The 23,394-nt window shown below is 36.5% G+C and overlaps 4 protein-coding genes across 7 annotated transcripts in view; all 4 read right to left on the bottom strand.

Moving 5' to 3' along the window:
- The window catches only part of LOC134844416 (UBX domain-containing protein 1-like), a 583,758-nt gene that overhangs the window by 16,782 nt on the left and 543,582 nt on the right, over positions 1 to 23,394 (bottom strand). The window lies entirely within an intron of this gene.
- On the bottom strand, positions 9,697 to 13,588 carry LOC134844645 (exocyst complex component 4-like). Its single transcript, XM_063861437.1, has one exon. It carries the CDS (start codon positions 13,554 to 13,556, stop codon positions 10,695 to 10,697), a length of 2,862 nt encoding a protein of 953 aa, XP_063717507.1. The 5' UTR covers positions 13,557 to 13,588; the 3' UTR covers positions 9,697 to 10,694.
- LOC134843999 (uncharacterized) lies at positions 13,669 to 15,176 on the bottom strand. The gene is made up of 2 exons (XM_063860434.1): positions 14,684 to 15,176; positions 13,669 to 14,448 (listed from the first exon to the last, which is right to left on the bottom strand). The coding sequence occupies exons 1-2, from the start codon at positions 15,173 to 15,175 to the stop codon at positions 13,942 to 13,944; spliced, it is 999 nt and encodes a 332-aa protein (XP_063716504.1). The 5' UTR covers position 15,176; the 3' UTR covers positions 13,669 to 13,941.
- LOC134843998 (solute carrier family 15 member 4-like) lies at positions 15,243 to 23,240 on the bottom strand. Of its 4 annotated transcripts, none has more exons than XM_063860430.1 (5): positions 22,585 to 23,240; positions 17,312 to 17,597; positions 16,473 to 16,856; positions 15,844 to 16,029; positions 15,243 to 15,774 (listed from the first exon to the last, which is right to left on the bottom strand). In XM_063860430.1, the coding sequence occupies exons 1-5, from the start codon at positions 23,236 to 23,238 to the stop codon at positions 15,425 to 15,427; spliced, it is 1,860 nt and encodes a 619-aa protein (XP_063716500.1). In that variant the 5' UTR covers positions 23,239 to 23,240; the 3' UTR covers positions 15,243 to 15,424. The 4 variants fall into 4 exon arrangements, with proteins under 4 accessions (XP_063716500.1, XP_063716503.1, XP_063716501.1 ...); XM_063860433.1 differs by having other exon boundaries at positions 17,312 to 17,434; positions 22,585 to 22,689; XM_063860431.1 differs by lacking the exon at positions 22,585 to 23,240 and having other exon boundaries at positions 17,312 to 18,436.

Raw genomic sequence — 23,394 nt, 5'->3', positions numbered from 1 at the left:
CTCTTTTTCACCTTACTCTTTTGCTTATATTTTTTTCTATCTTTATTCTTGAATTAGTTTTCTAACCAACTTTTTTGCATACCTTTTTCTTTTTTTTCAAACTTTTCTATCTACCTTTTTTTTCTACCTTTTCAAAACATCTTTTATTTTCTTTTTCAACTATCTTTCTAATATTAAATTCTTTCTACCAAACCTCTTGTCTATCTTTTCGCGTTTCGATCTAATTTGTCACTTATCTTTCTCTACTGTACGAAATGATGAAGGCAATCTCAAAAAATTTCTATAGGGACGATCTGCCTGCTGGACTACTCGTGCGAAGGAGACATAGCAGATCGCATCACCGGCACTCAACAAGCGAAACTTTCGCTGGGCCATCGATTAAGTATAACCAGAATATATTTCCCTGCTTGGCTTTTGCATATTACAGGTTCATATAATACAATTATATTTCCTAGAGCACTGTGGTAAAAGCAAGAAGAAATCAGTCAAATCCGTAAGCATCGTTTTAAAATAAGCAGATTACTCTGAGGAGAATCCCAGAGCTCCAAGCGAGCTGCAAGTAACACCAGCATCTCATGGTCCAGATGTAGTGAAGCCAGAGATATCGAATACAGAGGGAGTGAATCTGAAGGCAATGAATACAGAGCCAGTTAATCCAGAGACTGAATCCTGACGCATTGAACACGGAAGGGACTGAAAAACAAAGGCCGACAACTACGGACTTGAGTTTTTAACCTGTAGAATCAACAGAAGCATGCACACTGACAAAACAGGCTTTTCCGAGCCAGCCTAGCTAAAATTGCGCACCACCTGAAGAATACAGAGATCTGGACGCAAATACGGCAAAAAAAAACAAATCCGTCATGGAAGTGAATTTTCCTACAAAAAGAGCTTCAACGCAAAATCTCACAATATCAACGAAAACAAGGAAGCCTGAAAACGCACTGAGTCAACAAAAGATGAAAGAAGTGAGGGCAGATATATATTTGATTAGTCGTCAGAGTATGATAACTGAAAACAAAATATGCGTTCATTGAGCCGTTAATCTAAAGTTTTGGTTTCTTTATAATTGAAGCCAAGATATTGAAGTTGTCATGAGTTTTGTAAATTAAATCAAACTCAGTTTAATTCGTAGTTTTCAAAGAATTGTTTTTCTTATTTCGAAGATGTTCGACACAAAATTTGTAAGCTTAGGAACTAAGAGTTAGAAAACAGAAGCGATATTTTCGCAGTTTTTTTGTGTATTTATTATTCTCTTTCAATATTTTTCTTGTCATTTTTTTGAACCTTGTAGGTCTCCCTTTTTCTTTTTTTTAATTGATCTTTTTCATCAGATTTTTCAATCTATCTTTCTAGCTATCTTTTTTCGATCTTCTTTTTAGTGCCAAAAGTTTTTTATTGGTTAAACATTGCCAGTTATTTCTTCTGACATTCCAACTATTTCTTTTAAAATTTTGAGCTTTTTCTGCTGATACTGCGTCTTTCGGACACTTGAATTCGAGTGGAATTTCGGGAAAAAGTTGGGTTTGAGCCCAATTCCGACATTTTGGCCCAAAAATGAGCCTAATTTCGTTTTTCGGCAAGTTCTTGCTCCTCAAATAAAATTGGACAAAATTTCTGTGTTCTGGGCTTCATTTTCCTTGTTTTGTACAATTTGGGGTGCGTTGTGGAAAAATTTGGGTTTAAGCTCATTTCCATAATTTTGGCCTGAAATTGAGCCTAACTTTGTTTTTTGTCAAGTTCTCTTTTCAAATGCTAATGGATATATTTTCTGTGTTCTGGGCTTGATTTTCATTATTTTGTGTTACTTTGGGTTTAGGTGGGTTTTCGTAACTGAAGGCACTTTTTTGCAGGAAACTCAGTTTAATTTCGATTTTCTAGACCCTTGTCTTTTTTCAGTCCCAGAAAGTTTTATTTTAGATAGTTTTTTTGTCAATTTTGAGATCGAGGTGCGTTTTTGGAAATAAAGGTGCGTTTTTGCAATTCATCGGTGGTATGCGTTTTTGTAATTAACAAAAACTCGGGTGCGTTTTTAGTAAACCCATTTTCAAAAACGCACTCGTACTAGGGCCACTTCGTCCCTGATTTTTCATCCTGATCATTTGACTCAAAAGTTGGTTCAACTTCAAATCTCCTCAACTTGCTTTGGCTCTCTAGAAACTTGAAAAATGACACCAGTAGTATAAACCGTAAGTGGCTTCAAAGAAAGTTTCGAACATATTTTTCTCGATGCGAGCAACGAATTTATTTATGCGATAAACCTCTCCAGGATAGTGTAGATTCACTGAAACACGATCCCGATTTCTCAGATGCCAAAAAATTGACCGGCATTCCCGTGAAGTGAGAAAATAGCGTCGGTGGAAGCGCTAAAGAAACATGCAGACAAACAGAGTGACGAGGCTTCTTAAACTCCTATCTGCAGATTCAAAAGATATTGCTTACAACATCAAGTCCAACATTCAGCGATTGCAATCACTGTGGACCTGGAGGAGTCTGAGGACGATCTGCCTGCTGGACGTCTCGTGCAAATGAAACATAGCAGAACTCATCCCCGGCACTCAACAAGCGAAGCTTTCGCTGAACCATCGAGTAAGTCTAACCAGAATCTATTTCCCTGCTTGGCTTTTGCAATATTACACGTTCAAACAATAGTTACATTTACTTGAGCACAGTGGTGAAAGCAAAAAGAAATCGGTCAAATCCGTAAAGATAGTGTTAAAAGAAGCAGATTCCTCTGAGAAGAACCCCACTACTCCATGCCAGCTGCAAAAAACACCAGCATCTCATGATCATGGTCCTGAGGTAGTGAATCCAGAGAAATCGAATAGAGGCAGTCAATCTGAAAGCAATGAATACAGATCCAGTTAATCCAGAGACAGTGAATCCTGACGCATTGAACACGGAAGGAACTGGAAAACAGAGGCCGACACCTACGGACTTGAGTTTTTAACCTGTAGAATCAACAGAAGCATGCACACAGACAAAACAGGCTTTTCCGAGCGAGCCAGCCTAGCTAAAATGGCACACCACTTGAAGAAGACAGATCTGGACGCAAAGAGGGCAAAAAGGAATCTTTCGCTGGGCCATCGTGTAAGTATAACCAGAATCTATTTCCCTGCTTGGCTTAGTAATATTACACGTTCAAATAATACAGTTAAATTTCAGCACAGTGGTGAAAGCAAAAAAAATCGGTCAAATCCGTAAAGACAGTGTTAAAAGAAGCAGATTCCTCTGAGGAGAATCCCACAGATCCATGCCAGCTGCAAGTAACAACAGCATCTCATGGTCATGGTCAAGAGGTAGTGAATCCAGAGAAATCGAATACAGAGGCAGTGAATCTAAGGCAATGAAGCCAGAGCCAGTTAATGAGAGACAGTGAATCCTGACGCATTGAACACGGAACTGAAAAACAAAGGCCGACACCTACGGACTTGAGTTTTTAATAGGTAGAATCAACAGAAGCATGCACACTGGCAAAACAGGCTTTTTCGAGCCAGGCTAGCTAAAATGGCACACTACTTGAAGAAGACAGAGATCTGGACGCAAAAACGGGAAAAACAAATCCGTCGTCGAAGTGTCAATTTTCCAAGAAAAAAGAGCTGCGAAGCACAATCTCACAAAATCAACAAAAACAAGGATGTCTAAAAACGCAATGAGTCAACTCAAGATGAAAGAAGTGAGGGGCAGATATCTGATAAGTCGTCAGAGTAAGATAAATGAAGACGAAATATGCGTTCATTGAGCCGTTAACCTAAAGGTTCGGTTTATTTGTAATTGAAGCGAATTAAATGATCTTGTCATAAAGTTTTGTAATTTAAATCAAACTTAAAGTTTAATTCGTAGTTTTCAAAGAATTGTTTTTCTTATTCGAAGATGTTTGACAAAAAAATTATAAGCTTAGGAACTAAGAGGTAGAAAACAGAAGTGATATTTTCGTGTTTTTTGTGTACCTATCTATCTCTTCAAGTAATTTCTCTTGTCTTTTTATTCTATCTTATAGGTCTCTCGTTATTACCTAACTCTTTTGCTTATCTTTCTTTCTATCTTTATTTTTGAAATAGTTTTCTAAACAACTTTTTTGCATATCTTTTTCTTTTTTATCTACCTTTCTACCTTTTCAAAACATCTTTTATTTTCTTTTTCAACTATCTTTCTCTTAATCAATTCTTTTTACCAACTCTCTTGTCTATCTTTTCGATCTATTTTGTCACTTACCTTTCTCTACTGTATTTTCAATATATCTTTCCACTCTAACTTGATATTTTTTATTGGATCTTCTTCATCTTAGTTTTCTACTATCTTCTTTTTAGTGCCAATTTATTTTTTTTGAAATTACCATTGCCAGCTATTTTTACTTACATTCTAGCTATTTCTTCCAAAATTTCTGCTGATGCTGCGTCTTTCGGACACTTTTGAATTCGAGTGAAATGTCCCCAGTAGTATGAACCGTAAATCGCCTCAAGATAGTTTTAAACATATTTTTGTCAGTGCGAGCCTTCATTATGAGAGCTCACCAGGATAATACAGATTCACTGAAAAATGATCCCAACTTCTCAGATGCGGAAAATTTGCCCGTGAAGTGAGAAAAAATCCTTGGTGGAAGAGCTAAAGAAACGTGCCAACAAACAGACTAACGGGGCTTCTTAAGTTCCAATCTACAGATTCAAAAAACATTACTTAAAGCATCAGGTCGAACATCCCGCGATTGCAATTGGTAGATCTTGAGAAGTCTGAGGACGATCTGCCTGCTGGACATCTCGTTCGAAGGAGACATAGCAGAAATCATCCCCGGCACTCAAAAAGCAATCTCAATTTAAAATTCCACTTCAGATACAGGAGGCATACTCTTTGAATATACTCCATCACAGGAATCAACTCCATCATCACAAAACAACGACATAAGAATTTCATACCTTAAAAAGCAGTCGATTGTGTTTGCAATGGTTTCGAGGTAATCGCTGTTCATTTTTTTCCTTTTAAAAAATTTCCCAAATAGATAAACTTCTTTGAGCAGTGTGAGCAACAAGAGCTGTCGAAGGCAATAACGACCGTTCATAAATCAACGACTTGTTTTAATACGTACAGCTGCCAACAGTTTCCAAAATGTTAAACTCCAGCTGTATTACTCGTTAAGTTTATTTATAAAGTGATAAGATACCTCCATCGAATGCTATAGCGCAGACAGTGCTCGCACCACTGATGATCAATGCAGATACCCATTCGTATTTTTTCACTCACTCGAAGTTGCAGGCTTATCTGACCATCAACTAACCTTGCAAGCTCAGCAGTAAGGAGCCCCACTATATTCCTCGGATTAGCCTTATTGTCGACGAGAGTGAAACAGTTCCATTCAAGTTAGGGAGAAAACAGTTTCTGTGAAGCCAGCTTTCGCCTAAACAATGAACAAAAGTCAGGGCAGAAACCTTGGCGTGACTTTGGGATATTGTATCTTCCCACCGCCAACTGTATATTGCTGCATCTTAAAAATAGAGTAATAACAAATTCTTCCTGCGAAATGACGAAGGCAATCTCAAATTTTAAAAAAATAATAATCTTTATAAAGATACGCTATTGTTATACATGTCTCCAATATAAGCCAACAAAGATATGAACTTAATTGAACAGTTTGCAATTCTTCTGAACATTTTTGCACAATTAAAGTTATTCGATGTGTCTATTGTCTCTTTGACGCGAGAAAATAATCGTTCTGAAACAAACAGTCATTGATTGTACGAAATCTTTTATCAGTGCAATCAAGTGTCATTTAGTTAGATAACGATAAAGTAAAAGTTAACAAGTTTAATATTAGATCTCTCAGTAAAGATTTCAATAGTTTGAAAAGAAATGGGAAAAATCCAGGGTAGATTATTTGATTGGATCAAATAATGAATTTATCGAAACAAATTTCCAAAATTTTATGGAAGAAGATCTAAAGCATTATTATTAGTTATGTAAGCGTGCATCAAACAGTTTGAAAGAAGATAGCGGAAAGTTTGCCCGGCTTTGCCGCGAAGTGAGAAAAAAGCGTCGGTGGAAGAGCTAAAGAAACATGCCAACAAACAGAGTGACGAGGCTTCTTAAACTCCCATCTGCAGATTAAAAAGATATTGCTTACAACATCAAGTCCAACATTCAGCGATTGCAATCACTGTGGACCTGGAGGAGTTTGAGGACGATCTACCAGCTGGACGTCTCGTGCAAATGAAACATAGCAGAACTCATCCCCGGCACTCAACAAGCCCCGGCACTCAACAAGCGAAGCTTTCGCTGGGCCATCGAGTAAGTATAACCAGAATCTATTTCCCTGCTTGGCTTAGTAATATTACACGTTCAAATAATACAGTTAAATTTCAGCGCAGTGGTGAAAGCAGATTCCTCTGAAGAGAATCCGAATTCCACTGTTCCATGCCAGCTGCAAGTAACCACCAGCATCTCATGGTCATGGTCCCGAGGTATTGAATCAAGAGAAATCGAATACAGAGGCAGTGAATCTGAAGGCAATGATTCCAGAGCCGGTTAATCCAGAGACAGTGAATCCTGACGTATTGATCACGGAAGGAACTGAAAAAAAAGGCAGACACCTACGGACTTGAGTTTTTAACCTGTAGAATCAAGACAAGCATGCACACTGACAAAACAAGCTTTTTCGAGCCAGCCTAGCTAAAATGGCACACCACTTGAAGAAGACAGGGATCTAGACGCAAAGACGGCAAAAAAAACAAATCCGTCGTCGAAGTGTCAAATTTCCAAGAAAAAAGAGCTTCGAAGCACTATCTCACAAAATCAACAAAAACAACGATGTCTAAAAACGCAATGAGTCAACTCAAGATGAAAGAAGTGAAGGGCAGATATCTGATAAATCGTCAGAGTAAGATAATGAAGACAGAAAATGCGTTCATTGAGCCGTTAACCTAAAGGTTCGGTTTCTTTGTAATTGAAGCGATTTTAATGATGTTGTCATAAAGTTTTGTAATTTAAATCAAACTTAGAGTTTAATTCGTAGTTTTCAAAGAATTGTTTTTCTTATTTCGGGGATCTTTGACCAAAAATTTGTAAGCTTAGAAACTAAGAGTTAGAAAACAGAAGCAAAATTTTCGTGTTTTATGTGTAACTATCTATTTCTTCAAGTATTTTTTCTTGTCTTTTTATTCTATCTTATAGGTCTCTCGTTATTACGTAACTCTTTTGCTTATCTTTCTTTCTATCTTTAATTTTGAAATAGTTTTCTAACCAATTTTTTGCATATCTTTTTCTTTCTTATCAAATTTTTTTATCTACCTTTATTTTCTACCTTTTCAAAACATCTTTTATTTTCTTTTTCAACTCTTGCTATTAATCAATTCTTTTTACCAAATCTCTGGTCTATCTTTTCGATCTATTTTGTCACTTATCTTTCTCTACTGTATTTTCAATATATCTTTCCACTCTAACTTGATATTTTTTATTGGATCTTTTTCATCTTAGTTTTCTACTATCTTCTTTTTAGTGCCAATTAATTTTTTTTGAAATTACCATTGCCAGCTATTTTTACTTACATTCTAGCTATTTTTTCCAAAATTTCTGCTGATGATGCGTCTTTCGCACACTTTTGAATTCGAGTGGAATGCCCCCAGTAGTATGAACCGTAAATGGACTCAAGATAGTTTTTAACATTTTTGTCAGTGCGAGCAACGACCTTAATTATGCGATCTCTCCAGGATATTATACATTCACTGAAAAACGATCCCGACTTTCAGATGCGGAAAATTTTTGAGGCTTTCCCGTGAAGTGACAAAAATCCTCTGAAGAGCTAAAGAAAGCAATCGCTGGTAGACCTGGACGAGTCTGAGGAATATCTGCCTGCTGGACGTCTCGTCCCAAGGAGACATGGCAGAAATCATCCCCGCCACTCAACAAGCATTCTCGATTTAAAATTCCACTTCAGATACAGGAGGCATACTCTTTGAATATAACTCATCACAGGAATCAACTCCGCCAAAGTTGTTGTTTGGGTAGAAGCATCTATGATTCACCGCTTTTCACTAGGAGCCTTTGATAGGTCATTTAGAGACAGAAAGGATGCTGATGTCATTTTCGGATGTAACTCTATCGTGCTGGCTGGTGGTTTTAGATGAGAGACTGATAAAAAGCACGAAACTATTGTTCAAAATTTCCATCAGGTGGTTTTATATCATAATTTTGTTTTAGACAAATCCTTCTCGTTGTAAAATTAAGAAATGATCGGGACACTATTTCGTTTTGCCCTAAGAAATTTACTGGTCGCATTATATTTCGTTCTCACTTGAAAAGAGCATGCGGATGAAAGGAGCTCAGAATGCATCAGATGCCATGGATTACGATAGTTGGCCTTTGTCTGTTGGGGATCGAAATCAATTGAAGGACAATTTAGTGGCTCTATCATCAGAAAACAACGACATTATAACAATTTCATACCCAAGGAAGCAGTCGATCGTGTTTTCAATGGTTTCGAGGTAATCGCTGTTCATTTTTTTCTTTTTAAAAAATTTCCCAAGCAGACAAACTTCTTTGAGGATTGTGAGCAACAAGAGCTGTCGAAGGCAATAAGAACCGTTCAGAAATCAACGACTCGTGTTTATACGTAAAGCTGCCAACAGTTTCCAAAATGTTAAACTCCAGCTGTATTACTCGTTAAGTTAATTTATAAAGTGATAAGATACCGCCATCGAAAGCTAGAGCGCAGACATTGCTCGCACCACTGATGATCAATGCAGATATCCGTTCATATTTCTCCACTCCCTCGAAGTAGCAGGCTTATCTGACCATCAACTAACCTTGCAAGTTAGGATGCCGATTATGCTCAAAGGAAACATTGATCCCAAAAATGGTCTCTTCAACGAGTTCGCTGCATCGTTGTGAATATTATCGGTAAATCTTAATTATCGCCTGTAAGATCAACAGTAAGGAGCTCCACTATAATCCTCGGATTAGCTTTATTGTCGCGGAGAGTGAAACAGTTCCATTCAATTTAGGGAGAGAGCAGTTTCCTCTGAAGCCAGCTTTTGCCCTAACAATCAACAAAAGTCAGGAAAGAAATCTCGTTGTGGCTTTGAGATATTGTCTCTACTCAGCGACAACTGTATGTTGCTACATCAAAATTAAAAAGAACAGTAAAATCAAATTCTTTGTACAGAATGATGAAGGCAAAATCAAAACGAAAAAAATATATATTCTTTGTAGACACTATTGTTATACATGTCTCCAATATAAGCCAACAAATTTATAAACTTAATTGAACAGTTTGTAATTCTTTTGAACATTTTTGCACAATTAAAACTATTCGATGTGTCTTTTGTCTCTTTGACGCGAGAAGTTAATTGTTTTGAAACAAACAATCATTGATTGTGCGAAATCTTTTATCAGTGTAATCAAGTGCCGGATAGTGAGGTAGTAGCAAAGTAAAAGTTAACCAGTTTTTTGTATGATCTCCCAATAAAGTTTTCAATAGTTTGAAAAAAAAGGGAAAATTGCTTTGTATATTAACTGATTAGTAGATCAAATTATGAAAATATTGGAACAGTTTTACAAAAGGTTATATGATTATATTTAAACGAAATTTATTAAGTATTTAAGCGTGCATCAAACAGTTTGAAAGAAGACAGCAAATAGCTTAACAATTTGAAAGAAGATATAGCAAAAACTAGACTCTAATTTAGCGGCTATAACCTTTTTCTAATTTACAAAAGCTTTGAAACATGTCTTAAGCTTTCTAAAACACAAGCTCTCAATAAAATATTTGCGCTCAATTTGGTTGAAAGCTAAAAAAAAACATGCTGAACTCAAGTAAAGAAGAGTTGTCTTGGTCGTCATGTTTAATTTTTTTAGGTTTATTAGAAAAAATGCAGCTTCAGCGGCACCGGGTAAGTAGTTGAACTTTATATTAAGAAGAGATTGCTTTATTCATGAAATAACTTCGTGCCGTTATAAAAAAAAAAAACATGAGACAAGTGAAACAGACAATTATCATTGCAGCAGGAAAATTTATGTTTACAAAATTAGTTCACGGCCGGATTTGAGCCCTTGTCACCCATACCATGGACGCTGCCTTTGCGCCTGTTAAAATTTTTACTGAAAAAAATGTCCGGTACTCGGTTTCAATATCCTTGCTTATCGCGAATAAAAAACCATGGAATTAGACGGCACAATTTTTTTCGTTCATTTCTCATTCTTATCAGCGAAAAGCCTCGACTGTCTTGTCGTGCTTGCATCCACCTTTGCTCGGTCTAGACATAACACTGGGCCTAAAATGGTCACCTGCAATTTTTCTGGAATACTGCGAATCAATTCGTAAACTTGAAACCGTGCTCACTTGGATTCGTGAATAAAATCTTGAGAAAAGTAAAAACTGCACCAGAAATTATAACGCAGCGGCAAATACATAAGATGCTGTAACCAGTCCCCGTGAAATACATAATTCAAGATTCCAATGAAAGGCTAAAAACCAGTGATTAGCAGTGTAGAATCCATTGACGAGAACTATTGAAATCATAACACAAAAAAAACCTGTGTTATCCCAGTTAACATACAATCAGATCTTGGCACTAATTATTTTTCAACCTTAATTTGCAATAGTGGATTGAATAGGACTTATAAAATTTTACCAAAAATTGGATCACGCACCTCTTTTATAAACTAATACAAGTTGTTTCTAGAATGAACAATTTATAAATTAGCACTCATAGACTGGAAATTACTCCATTCGGGACAGTGGGAGAATTAGTTAATTCCTGTTTCGTAACAGGGCTGAGATTTTTGACCAGATGTGCCAAATCTGGTGAACCCAGATCTACTTTGCCAGAAACATCTAAGAATTTGTTGAACTTTTTCGCTGAAACTACGAGAACCGCAATCCATTCTTTCTCGTTAAATTGGACTTCGTTTTCTAGGGACACTCGAACTAAGTCATTCGGCGGGTACTTTAACAGCTCAAAGTACGACAAAATACTATCGAAATTATTCACCCTTACATTTTGCATGTGCGAGATATTTCTGAAGGCCCTTTTTAATTCTGCAACGTCAAGCAGAAATCTGTCAATAAAATTGCTACTAGATGATGACAATTCGCTGCATTTGTCGACGCTCGAGATGCATAATTTTTCAATAAAATGCGGCAAACCATCGAAAACGAAATCAAACTTCTTTGTACCAAAGAACCTTGTAAAAATCATTTCCGCTTCGTATATCACTCGAATTAATTCTTTGACTTTACTGTGAACTTCAATTGAAGACTGTGCACTAAATGATGAGCTTTTTGAACCTTCGAAAAGTTGGGATAGAAAACAGAAGGATGCCACTTTCAGCTCCAAATTGCAAGCTAGAAGACAGGTTTCAGAAACAGTTTCAAGACCATCTATTGTCCGGGTGATTTCGCCTTTGCCTGATGCCAATTGTGCTGCCACGTGTTGATAATCTTGACAAAATAGCCAGCTGATACTGACATTGATAATGGCCAACGATTGAAATGTTGCTTGGCACGCTTCTGAGCTCGATGTGATGACACTGTTTAGACTTTTCTGGCCGCCGAAGTTAGCCAGAGTTTCGAAAATTTGGGAATTGATAACTGACCAATCGATGAAATTATTGTTTCCAGTGGTGAACACGTCTCCGTTTAAATCGTCGCCTGAATTCGCTGCTATTTCAGTCCAAGACTTTGTCTCTTTGAGAATACTTTTCATGTTCTTAGCTCCCAGTAGTTTCAATACAGTGCTCACGTGACTTTCAGAGTCCGGTATTGATAAGAGTGAAATGTATTTTTGATGCAGTCTACTGTAGAACCCTCCTAAAAACTGACTCGTTAACTCTTCTAACTTGGTATTAAACGTCGGCATATTCTTTGATATGTCTGCAAGATATGTCAGTTGCTCGTGAACTACAATAGTTGCGTCACTCAAAGCCTGGTCAGATTCTAACTTAGCCAAAGTGCTCCTCGAATCAACAATGCTTCCGATTCCATCTTTTGGCAAAGAATCTTCTAGAACTCGTTTCAACTTCTGGCTCAAATAGTTGAACAAGTTTTTGTTCACGAGGTTCTCTTTGCTGACGTACAAACTACATTGTTCTTTAGAGCAAGCAAGTTGTTCGCAAATATATTTCGAAATTTTGTTCAAAGGTTTGTCAATCAAAGTGATATTCATAATTGATGGAGTAATTAGGGATTCTCTTTGAGCACTCTCTGAAATCGAAGGCAACGATTGAGCATTCCTCACAGGTTCTGATAAATTATGTCTTGATTTGTTATTTCCTTTTTGCTTCGTTAATGAAGAAGCGAAAGACACGTACTGTTTCCGACTCGTTTCGTTACTTGATTGCAAAGCCGGCATTTTGGAATTTGGCGTAGCTGGGTTCAGGTAAAATTTTCCAGCGTTCGAGTTTATAGAGTGATCTTTGGAAGACTCGACCAAAAACTTAAATAGAATCTCAATAACAGCTTGCTGGAAAGTTTCCAGAAAATCGGCGATTGAATACATTTTAATCGAGAATGATGAACCTTTGGCCGACTGCAAAATAGCTATGTTCATTTTCTGGATGAAAAAATTCTTACGGTCTACAATTTTAACCAGTTTCACAAATATCAGTTCAAATAATTCTGAAAACACCAGCTTCTTGTGCTCTTCATGGTTTAAGCCCGACGTTCCAGTGTTTCCGTAGAAATTTGATAGCTGCGTTTGACTGCTAATGAATATTCTTTCCACTTGTTGCATGAAGTTTGCTTGCAAAGCTTTAGATGCATCTGAAAGCATGTTTAACGCCGATAGCGAAAACACCAGTTCGTTTATAGTTTCTTCGAAACTTTCATTGGAAACATTTTTGGTGGCAGTTGAAAACAGGACACTTTTTCGGGCCTTATCTGGATGTGTCTGGGTAAACACTCCGACTTGTCTAGTTTGCGACTTCGTTTTAGTCATTTGTTGTGTTTTGGTTCCATTCACTGATTGTTCATAGAGTACATATTGAATTTGAGATACAACTTTGCCAAAAAGATGTTCTTTTATGTCAAGGGGTAAAGTTATACCCGAAACGGTTGCAACTTCAGATAACATTTGGTAATCGTTCGATACTTTCTGCACAATTTCTGCCGCTTTCGAGTATTTTTTCTGCTCAATTAGAGATGAAATCAAGGTCGAGGTATTCGAAATTGTGTCGATTCTTTCGAAAATATCCAATACCATACTTTGCTCCGCCGCTTCATTATGCAATCTTTTCAATTCATCTCGTTTGCACTTAATTTGATCTTTACAAGCTGCCAAATTCAGTTTCACTTTTGCAACACTTAATGATGCTTTGTGAACATTGGAGCAAATCGCTTGAAAGTCATCAACGGTTCGATTAAGACCATCTTGTTTTGCACGCACTATTTTCTTCAATCTATCGTCCACAACTCCATAACTATCTTCGAGTTTTCTCCTTTCCTCTTCTCGCAATGAAGCGTCGCCACTATGTTCGGATAATTTCCGGATGACCGAAATTAGCAGTCGAGTCGTACTTCGGCCCGAGTTCGCGTCACCCACTCGGTTAAAATCTCCCGCGAACGAAGGCATAGCTATTCAATTTCACGGATCAAACCATACGACTAACTGAAATTACCATCATACTACAATAGCTACATAAAATCGCAATCAGAGTTGAAGGACTTGTATACTACTAGAGAAAGGTGCAAGATCAAATTCAATTTCGCAATTTTTAAGTTCATAGAGTCTAAATTTCATTTTTTCATAGTACGAGGAGTACAAACAGATTAGAGAGCCCAAGAAATTTCACCTTTTTCAAACTCTAGTGACAATTCTAGTTCACGTCAGCCGATTGGTATTCACTGACACTATTTGTCTTTCATACTTATGCAGTCAAGACCTGGTGATGGTACCATGATTTAAGGTGAAACTTATTAAGATCTTTTCAAAAATATGTTTTAGTGTTCCATTGAGATCAGGCAGTAAGAGGAACATTGGGCATCGGCGGTGCTGAGTGGTCAAAACTTTTTTCCTCACTTTTATTAGCCCCCAATAGCACGTCTTGAGCTTGATTTAATCCTTCCTTTTCCATCGCCATTCTTTCTGTTTCTATCGCAATTGGCAAGTACAGAATAATGAACCCAGTAGTAACAACCCAAAGAGTCTTGCGACTCCAAGTGTAGCAAAACTTTGTAGATGCTATGGAAAAATCAAATATCTTTGAAGACCCATTACGTACTGTTTCTGGAAACATTTCAGTCAAACCCCAAAGTCTTTCAGCAAGTGTTTCATCTTCGAAATCTTCATCATCGTCACTGTCATCTTCATCGAATGCTCTTAGGTCCTCTAATTTGGCAGCTCCCGATGTCGTGACAACTGTTGTGGGTTGTGATTGCAGGGTATCGAGAGATCTTCCTAATGCCTCGTGGTCACCAGCTCCGTTAAGATTTGGAAAATAATTCGATTCGTCTACGTCGATCACCTAGAATATGACAGAACTTTATGACATGACTCTACACTCAGAGCATACTGCGTATTTAAAATGATCACCATTTCAATATATTGATTATGAAATAAGATGTATATCTTAATGCGGATAGGTATCTTAAATTTATTGGATATATTGACAAGAGCTCCTCGTCTTTAGGTCAGCTGCACTATAAATTTCCGTAGGAGCAGTTGATAAATGAAGTTTGAAGAAAAATGTAGTAGCTTACCTCGATTCCATCTGCTGCGTTCTGCTCTGAGATTGGTTTTATAAACGAGTCAATCAGCTCAACAACTTCAGCAAGCTCCTCGTTCGTAGCTCCACCTCTAGATTGCCCAGCACTTTCTTCAGCTATTTCATTTGACACTGAAGCATCCAAACTTGCTGTCATTACGTAATCAGATTGCGTCATAGACTCAGTTCCCGCAGTCGATTCCAGAACCTCGATTTCAGATCCCATCATCGAAACATAAGTGGGAGACTCGTCGTAAGATGATGAAGACGAAGAATCTTCTCTTGTTTCAGCTGGCTGTATTTCTTCTAAACGGGGTTGGGTTGGAATAAATTGGTTTTCATTTTCATCATCGTCTCCTTCTGTGTCGGGAATGGCTTCGAAACTCTCACCACTCGAAACTGAACGCGTATCTTCGTCTTCTTCACTGCTCTGCGAGCCAGACTGTTCGGTTAAGTTGTACTGCAAAGAGTCGTCTAAAGTATCCATTATAACTGAAAGTGTCAATTTTTTTTTAGAACACTCACGTCATTACAACTTCGAATTCGCAATTAAATTATCTCTGAAACATTTAATTCGCTATCATGTATTTCATATAAAATATTACGATCATCAAATTGGATGAGGCAACTACTTCCATTATGAACCTAATCTAATACAATCAAATCTACAGTGTGATCTTTAAATAATTGATTTGGCCATTTTTAAACTACGGAAGACAGTGACGGTACTTTGATACTAGCTTCGACATAAAAAGAAGCAAAGCGATCTCCACGATCCAACCTCACCCCGTTCTCTAAAGGCCCTGTACACAGCAGCCAAAGCATAAAAAACAACTATCGCGACCAGCTGTAACAGAGCGAGAATCCAGAAGTAGTAATACATCTTGCCCGAGTTCGGGTTGCAGTAGTCGTAGCTATCTGTATGACAGTACCAGTCGGCCCTCTGGGCTATTTCAGACACCGCAGCTGCTATTAGAGCACCCAAACCACTTGACAAGTGGAACAAACCCATAACTAGACCCTTCATGTTTGTAGGTGCCTCGACAAAGGAGAACTCAAGCGACCCATTGATTGCAAAAAATTGAGCTGAAAAGTATTATCAAATCAATTTCAAGATAACTAATTTAAAACAAACGCCATCGAAAAGGAACTAACCAAACCCCATAAAGATGTACTGTGGAGCTTGATAGAAAGCGGAGAGATCAGTGGCATGATACGTGGTTCCACCTATGTACTGCGATATCACACAACTGCTGGGCTGATTTGGATGGCCGTCCCTGCAGTTGTTAAACTGGTCAATTCGGATATACTCTAGAACTCCCGCAGAAACCAAGGCTAGGACTAAAATATATATATTAAATTAGTTTCCTTTACGGGCGAACTTATGTTATAGCATCTACGAAAATATGGTTCACTTAAGTTTCTACATAACATCTAATTTCGTTTTGAGAAGTCTTGGTTTCATGTTGCTATCAAGAGCTATTTTGTTTCCAGCTAACCACAGCTTTTGGAGTTACTCTTCGTCCAATCATCCGCTTTGGCTTGCAATTGCTATTAACAAACTTCTTAATTTGAGTTTCATATTAAAGGTCTATGCTTTAACTAAAACATCCATTCAATCAGCGATGCATGCAGTGGGATTCAAACCACGTATATACCTCTCTCTCTCTCGACCGATTAGCGAAGACTTCCACCGTACCCTGTTATCCACATTATTGATGCTAACATTGGGGCACCTTATCATAAACAGGGTACATTTTTGATTGTTATCGCTCTGAACTTACAGGCAAACGTGTTTCCAACCAAAATTCTTGTTTCCGTCAGCAGTCGGGGGATCCATCCGTAACTATTTAACACCGGGAGAAAGAGTAATTCAGCCAGTAAGATTAGCACCAGCACCGGCAAATACGTGAACAAACTAAGCCATGATGCGGGCAGCGTGAAGCTATCTCGAAGACCACTCATATCAACGAGACGCATGTGCAACCCTTGAGTTATAAAGGAGGATAGAAGTTGGTAATACAGCACCCAAAATGAGGCGAAAGAGAGTTGAACTGGAACTAGGCGGAGCAGGATTCGAACCTCGTCCACCAATGCGTCAGGATATGGTCCATTAAACCGTTCCATAGCTAGGTCTACCAACGACATACTATGACCCATTCGTTTGGCTAAAACACATGCACTTTTTCCAGATTTCGGTTAGACATCACTTCGATCTTATTTTGAGCATGAACTATGAAGCCAGAATGTTTCATAAGTTTCTTCGTTCTCGGTCATAAACATAATTGATTATTGATTTCACAAAGTGATCTTGTGTGTTTGCTGATGCTGACCGAGCAAATAGTTGGCACAAAATGCTCCATTAGGCTCCATTTTTACGACAAGGGGTATTTCAATTGTTTCAGTGAACGGGTTTAAGAAACATTTCAATAAAATTCAGCTACTCTTAGACATATCTTCTGATTTGGGAGATAACCTAAAGAAATAATGATTTCAAATGATGCGAATGAGAGATTTAAGAAATTGAGTTTCAATTAGATGATCTTTTGAAAAAATGTATTTTATTTTACTTCATCGAATAGATCTGATTTCAGTAATACCTGATTAATGATTTTTCTGATACCTTCTTTTTGTCTTCTTCGCGCAACTCTTGACATTGCAAACTTGAGAACACGGAAGAAACTCGAGAAGTTTTTCTTGCACGGTTCAGGTTTCTCATATTTACCGGACCCGATGAGAAATGATACTAAAGAAAGAACCATCACAACAAGTCCAATTAGATAGCCATAGAAAAAATTCACGTTTTGTTGGACGAAGCACACGACAATAGTACACAATAAAGAACCCATAATTTGACTGAATAGCCACCAATTAAAGAACCGTCGTGTTTCCAAATTTAGAAGTTTCACCTAAGCAAGAAGGATAAGAACACTTTTTGTAACAGCAGCTGAAAAAAAGATCGATTATACAAGTGATAAACATAGCCAACAGACAGGAAATGCCAAGGAGCTCAAAAAAAACGAAAAAAAAATTTAATTTTTCATCTTTCGAAAAGAATAAACCCTCACGCAAAAATTTAACATTATGGACCAATTAGAGAAAATTTCATACAAAAGTAATTTTTTGATTCCGCTGGCGTTTCTACGAATTACGGTCCATCTTTGAAACTAAGACTCATTCGCATTTTTGCGACATTTGCACATTCGTTATTGGAGAGCCTAATTTTGCCTGCCATTTGGCAGTTTGGATTTGATTTGAACACTGATCAAGTCCAACTGCGAAAAAAAATCAAGTCCAACTGCGAAAAATCGTACAAAAAAACTTAAAGCGATTTACTAAAGCGTCTTCACACTTAAAAATTAAAAATCAATATCATTCGGAAATTTAGTGCAAACTTTTTTGATAAGCCAACTTGCGATACGAAACAGACAAAACATCACTGGCGCAAAAGTTGCAATAACAAGATTAGAGATCACAAAATGAAAAAAAAAATCCGAAAAGGCTATTGAGGAATATAAAAAGGGTCTTTTCATAAAAATCCCATTTTTAACATGATGTCTTTGCTACCAACCAAGCCATTTATCTCTCTAGCCTTTTAACGCCGTGACTTTTAAACTTCTTTTTGCTGCGTTTAGTTTCGAATTCAAATCTCATAATAGCCAGCACGTAATAGCTGGCAGTTTCTACTTCGGAGTCATTTACACAGACCATGAAAATATTTAAGAACAAATTTCAATCATTTCAAAAACTAAACTGAAACAAAAACTCAAGATAAATAGTAATTCATTGCCATGGTATCTTTTGCAAATTAATTCTTCACTTTAACAATATCAAACATAGCCAACAGAGAGTTGGAAAAGAGTCAAACTCAATCAAACAAAAAAATTACTGACTTGTTATTATTAAAAATCTTAAACTTGAGAAAACTGGATCAATAAGTACCTTTTTTTGGTTGGAAATCCGAAAAAAAAATTCGAAACAAGAAGTCAACCTAATCATTTTAGCTGGTCGATAGTGGATCTCTTTTCCTTTTAACCAAGGAAATTAATTCAGCTAAAAAGAGAAAGTAAAACCGCGTTTTAAGATTTTTCCTGAAAAAGAAACAAAAAAAACTCATCACGACCTATATACAACTTTCATCGACTCTTAATCACCGAAGCTTCAAAACAGACAAATATAAAACTTTTTGTTCCGGCCATTGAAAATGGGGAGCAGTTTTGCATTCGGGTGTGTTTTAGTTTTTATTTCTTTTTGTTTTCCTCGCAAAATCAGCTACCACAAAAAATCATCAGACAGGGCTGCGTGATATATCATATTAAAGCCCTTTCTGTCATGGTTCGAAATTCAAAAAAATTTCAGTGTGGAGAAAAACCGGTATGAAACTTTTGATTTTTGCTCTAATTTTGAGCTAATTAATTAGGTCTAATTTCAAGCTAACTAGCGTGTACCGCACCTCCGGTGCTTCGAATTTTCAACAACTCAAAAAAACTGCTCCTCGAAAAATTTAAAATGAACTAAGAAACGTCACATCTAGGAATTTGAAAGCAATTGAGCAGTCGCATTTGGACGCAAGATTTGCAACTCTTGAGAGTAACTTCAAACGTTGTAACATTTTTCATTCGATTTTTTAATTCAAATTTTGAAAAACCATAAAAATTTGTGACCATTTTTTTTATCAAAGTTTAAAATAATGAATTAAGAAAGGTCACATCTGGGAAACTGAAATCGAGCAGTCGCATTTAGACGAAAGATTTTCAACTCCTGAGAGTACCCTTACAGTACCCAACTACAACATTGGGAAATTCAGATTTTGAGAAACTTTACGTTAAGTTTTCTGAAAGAGGTTTTTTGAAAACCAGAAAAAAATTCACGTTTCGAAAACTGCCAAAATTTGAGCAGTCTTTTTTGATGGCAATATTCGCAATCTTTGAATGTACACAACTACAGGGTTGGGAATTTCACTTAAACGAATTATTTTGTGATTTGAGTTTTCTGAAAACTTCCAAAAAGTCACAAATATCGTCTTATCTGAAACAAAAATGATTTGGGCATTCTTAATTGGAGGCCGAAATTGCAACCCCTGAGATAACTCTGACAGCCCCGCAACTACAGGTTAGGAATTTCAAAAATTGAAAAAAATATATATAATTTAATTTTCATGAAAATTTTTTTGAAAAAATCAAACAAATCGTCATATCTGAAAAACTGCAAGATTTATAGCAGTCTTATTCAGAGGCAAGATTCGCAAACCCCTGAGAGTACCCTCAAAGATTCCAATAACAGGATTGATATCTTCAAAATTTTGTAACTTTACAACTTTTAAGTTTTTTTTTGAAAACTTCGGAGAAAATCATAAAAAACGTCAAATCTCGAAAACTACAAGGATTTGAGCATTCAAATTGGGAGGCAAAATTCGCAACTCCTGAGAGTACCCTTACAAAGCCTCACTACAGAGATGAAAATTTCAAGTTTTGAGAAAATTTTTTATACCTAAGTTTTCTGAAAAATTTGGAGAAAATCCTAAAAAAAACGTCATACCTCAAAAACTACAAGAGTTTGAGCAGCCCTATTCTGAGGCAAGATTCGCAACCCCCTGAGAATACCCTCAAAGATTCCAATAACAGGATTGATATCTTCAAAGTTTCGGAACTTTTTAACATTTAAGTTTTTCTGAAAACTTTTTAAGAAATCCAAAAAAACGTCATATATAGAAAACTGCAGGGACTTGAGCAGCCATAATCAAAAGCAAGATTCGAAACCCCTGAGAGTACCCTCACAATATCCAACAACAGGATTGAGATCTTCAACGTTTTGGAATTTTTAGTTTTTGAAAATTTTTTGAAAAAATCATGAAAAACGTCATATCTTGAAAACTACAAGGATTTGAGAAGTGAGAATTGTAGGCAAGATTCGCAACCCCTGAGAGTACCCTGACAGCATCCGACTACAGGGCGAGAATTTCAAAAATTGAGAAACCTCGAAAATTGCGAATCTCCTAAACTGAAAGGATTTGGTTAATCATATATGGAGGCCAGAATCGCAAAACCTGGGAAAACTGACAATATCCAACTATTGGGTTGCTAATTTCAAACTTGTTGGAATAAATCCTGAATTTAAACTGGAAAATTGGAAAACCTGAACCATTGCAATATACGATATAGCTTAAACGTGAAAAAAATTCATTTATTAAACATGCCAAAATAATACGTTGAAAAAGCTTAAACATGATGAGATAGTGAAGCCCGCATTTAAATATATAATAGATAAGCCGTGTAGGCTTACAATAGCTTATTTAAGCCGTGAAACCTTAGTTTTACTCAAGTAAAGGTCGTTTTTGGAGTTTTTCGCGCAATTTTGGAAATCAAGAACTTGAAAATTCAAAAAACTTCTGTCGTTTTTTTAGTCAATTTTCTTCGAAAACTGTTTTCGAATTGACATATTTTTATTATGACTCTCAAATATGCCTAAGTTCTATTTTTCCGATCAGTATCTTTTATCACAACATGCAGAAAAAACGACACCAATTTGACAAAAAAATATATATTATTGTATTTTTCTAAGACTGTGGTCGGAACATTCTGTGCTACTTGCACAGTAACCGGTTATTCTTGTTTTAACACGGTAATTGGATAAAATCATGGTTCGGAATGAAACGAAGACTTCCCTTACAACTAACCAAAAATAGATTTGCAGAGAAGCTGGATCTATCACGATTAATCAAAAGTTTACAATTTCTTAACATTTTCAATAAGCATTGAATTTCATAATTTTTAGTAAAATAAAAACTTTTTAGTAAAATAAAAACTATTAGAACGGAAAGCTGCTGATCAACCTTTTTTTGACTTTTTTCTTTAAAAAATTGAATTTCATAATATAAGCATTGAATAAGCATTGAATTTCATAATTTTTAGTAAAATAAAAACTATTAGAACGGAAAGCTGCTGATCAACCTTTTTTTGACTTTTTTCTTAAGTTAACATACAAATATTTTTTAAAAAGGAACAAATAATTTTGCCAAATGGATATAAGAATATTTTAAAACATAGCCACATATTTCAACGATATGCAAAGAATTACGAAATAAATCCCAATCAGCCTTTCATTACCAGTAGAAAAAGTAGTTCAGCCAGTAAAATTAGGAACAAATAATTTTGCCAAATCGATAAAAGAAAATTTTAAAACAGCCTCATTTTTCATTGATATGCAAAGAATTACAAAAATCCAAATCAGCCTTTCATTGCCAGAAAAAGTAGTTCAGCCAGTAAAATTAGCGCCAGCAACGGCAAATACGTGAATAAACTACGCCATGATGCGGCCAGCGTGAAACTATCACGAAGACCACTCATATCAACTAGACGCATGTGCAATCCTCGAGTTATAAAGGAGGATAGAAGTTGGTAATACAGTACCCAAAACGAGGCAAAAGCCCTCACACGTTTAAGCACAGGCCTTTAAACCGATATATTATAAGCCGAAACCTTTTAAGCCGAATGAAGTGAAAAAAAAAGAAAGAAAAACTGATATACTGAAATCGGAGTTTAAAAAATTACAACCAACATAAAACCTGAATTTTGAATAGAACGGGCAGTTAAAATGCTGGCATGCTCAAAAATTTTCCGTGCGTTGACAACAAATACAGATGGAAATAACAACCAATTTCAGTCATCCTGTGAACAAAGTTATTTACGGTAAAAAAGTCTTGCCAATCGCAGGGGTAAAAAACACGAGATAATTATATCAGGAACCGAAATATTGAAATCCTATTTAACAATAACTTTCAAAATCGACCCCAAAATATTGTTAAACCTGTTGTAAAAGACCCATATTTGATCACTATTGATCAGTGCCTCCTTGACAACTTCGAAGTCTTAAGATTCGATCATTTGCAAAACAAACCTGTGCGAGCAGGAACAGTGGTATATTAACATTGAGAGTTCCAATTCCAGCAGCCAGAATAAGAAGAGCAGAGTAGACAAAATATTCACAATTAGAGGCTTGCTCTTTCAGGAAAAGCGAAGAGTTTTTAGTATTACTGACTACACAAAGTGTTTCCAGGAGGGTAAAATTCGTATCCATATCATATTTTTCGATGTTATTGATGAAAGTATTTTGGGCATAACCCAAAAGCGTGAAAAGACATAACCCAATTAAGTATGGAATATGACCCATTAGAATAACGCTGTACTGCGAATATCGATTGTCAGATAACCAGCCAGACAAAACAGCGAATACACAACAAAAGCAGCCGAAAACAAAAAATAAGGTATTCGCATGATCAGAATCCCAGTGTAATGGATCCATGTTGAGGAAAAGAAAAAGATTTGCTAAGATTGACCATTGCGCGAAAGTTGTGAGGCAAATACTCAACAGAAGCAACAAAAACACTTGCTTTGAATCTTTCAATCGAATTTGATATTCGCAAAATTCGATTTCAACCAACTGGGTTATTTTTCTCGACGCATCAACGCTATCCAGGAGAGGTGAATCGCTGTCCTCATCTTCAGTTTCAATAGTTTGAGTAATTAGTGTATCTTTTTCGTCTGAGTTCATGTCAATCTGGAAAAAAAAAACAAAGAATTTTATAAATCTGATCATTCTGCCAGACTAACTTTTCTCTTAGTCAGATTTTCACAAAATCGATAAATGAGTAGGGTTTTGTTAGAGGATGAAACGGAAACAGGAGCAAAAACTAATAGGTGATTGCAG

The sequence above is a fragment of the Symsagittifera roscoffensis genome, chromosome 4 (assembly GCF_963678635.1).
Source record: "Symsagittifera roscoffensis chromosome 4, txSymRosc1.1, whole genome shotgun sequence".
Classification (NCBI taxonomy): domain Eukaryota; kingdom Metazoa; phylum Xenacoelomorpha; order Acoela; family Convolutidae; genus Symsagittifera; species Symsagittifera roscoffensis.
This window is presented reverse-complemented; position numbering and strand designations above follow the sequence as displayed.

Coding starts and splice junctions, on each gene's coding strand:
- LOC134844645 (XM_063861437.1), bottom strand. CDS start 13,556: ATGCCTTCGTTCGCGGGAGATTTTAACCGAGTGGGTGACGCGAACTCG.
- LOC134843999 (XM_063860434.1), bottom strand. CDS start 15,175: ATGGATACTTTAGACGACTCTTTGCAGTACAACTTAACCGAACAGTCT. Junction 14,449..14,683: donor ACGCAGCAGATGGAATCGAG/GTAAGCTACTAC, acceptor GTCATATTCTAG/GTGATCGACGTAGACGAATC.
- LOC134843998 (XM_063860430.1), bottom strand. CDS start 23,238: ATGAACTCAGACGAAAAAGATACACTAATTACTCAAACTATTGAAACT. Junction 17,598..22,584: donor CACTGTTCCTGCTCGCACAG/GTTTGTTTTGCA, acceptor CTTCTTGCTTAG/GTGAAACTTCTAAATTTGGA. Junction 16,030..16,472: donor GGTTGGAAACACGTTTGCCT/GTAAGTTCAGAG, acceptor TATATATTTTAG/TCCTAGCCTTGGTTTCTGCG.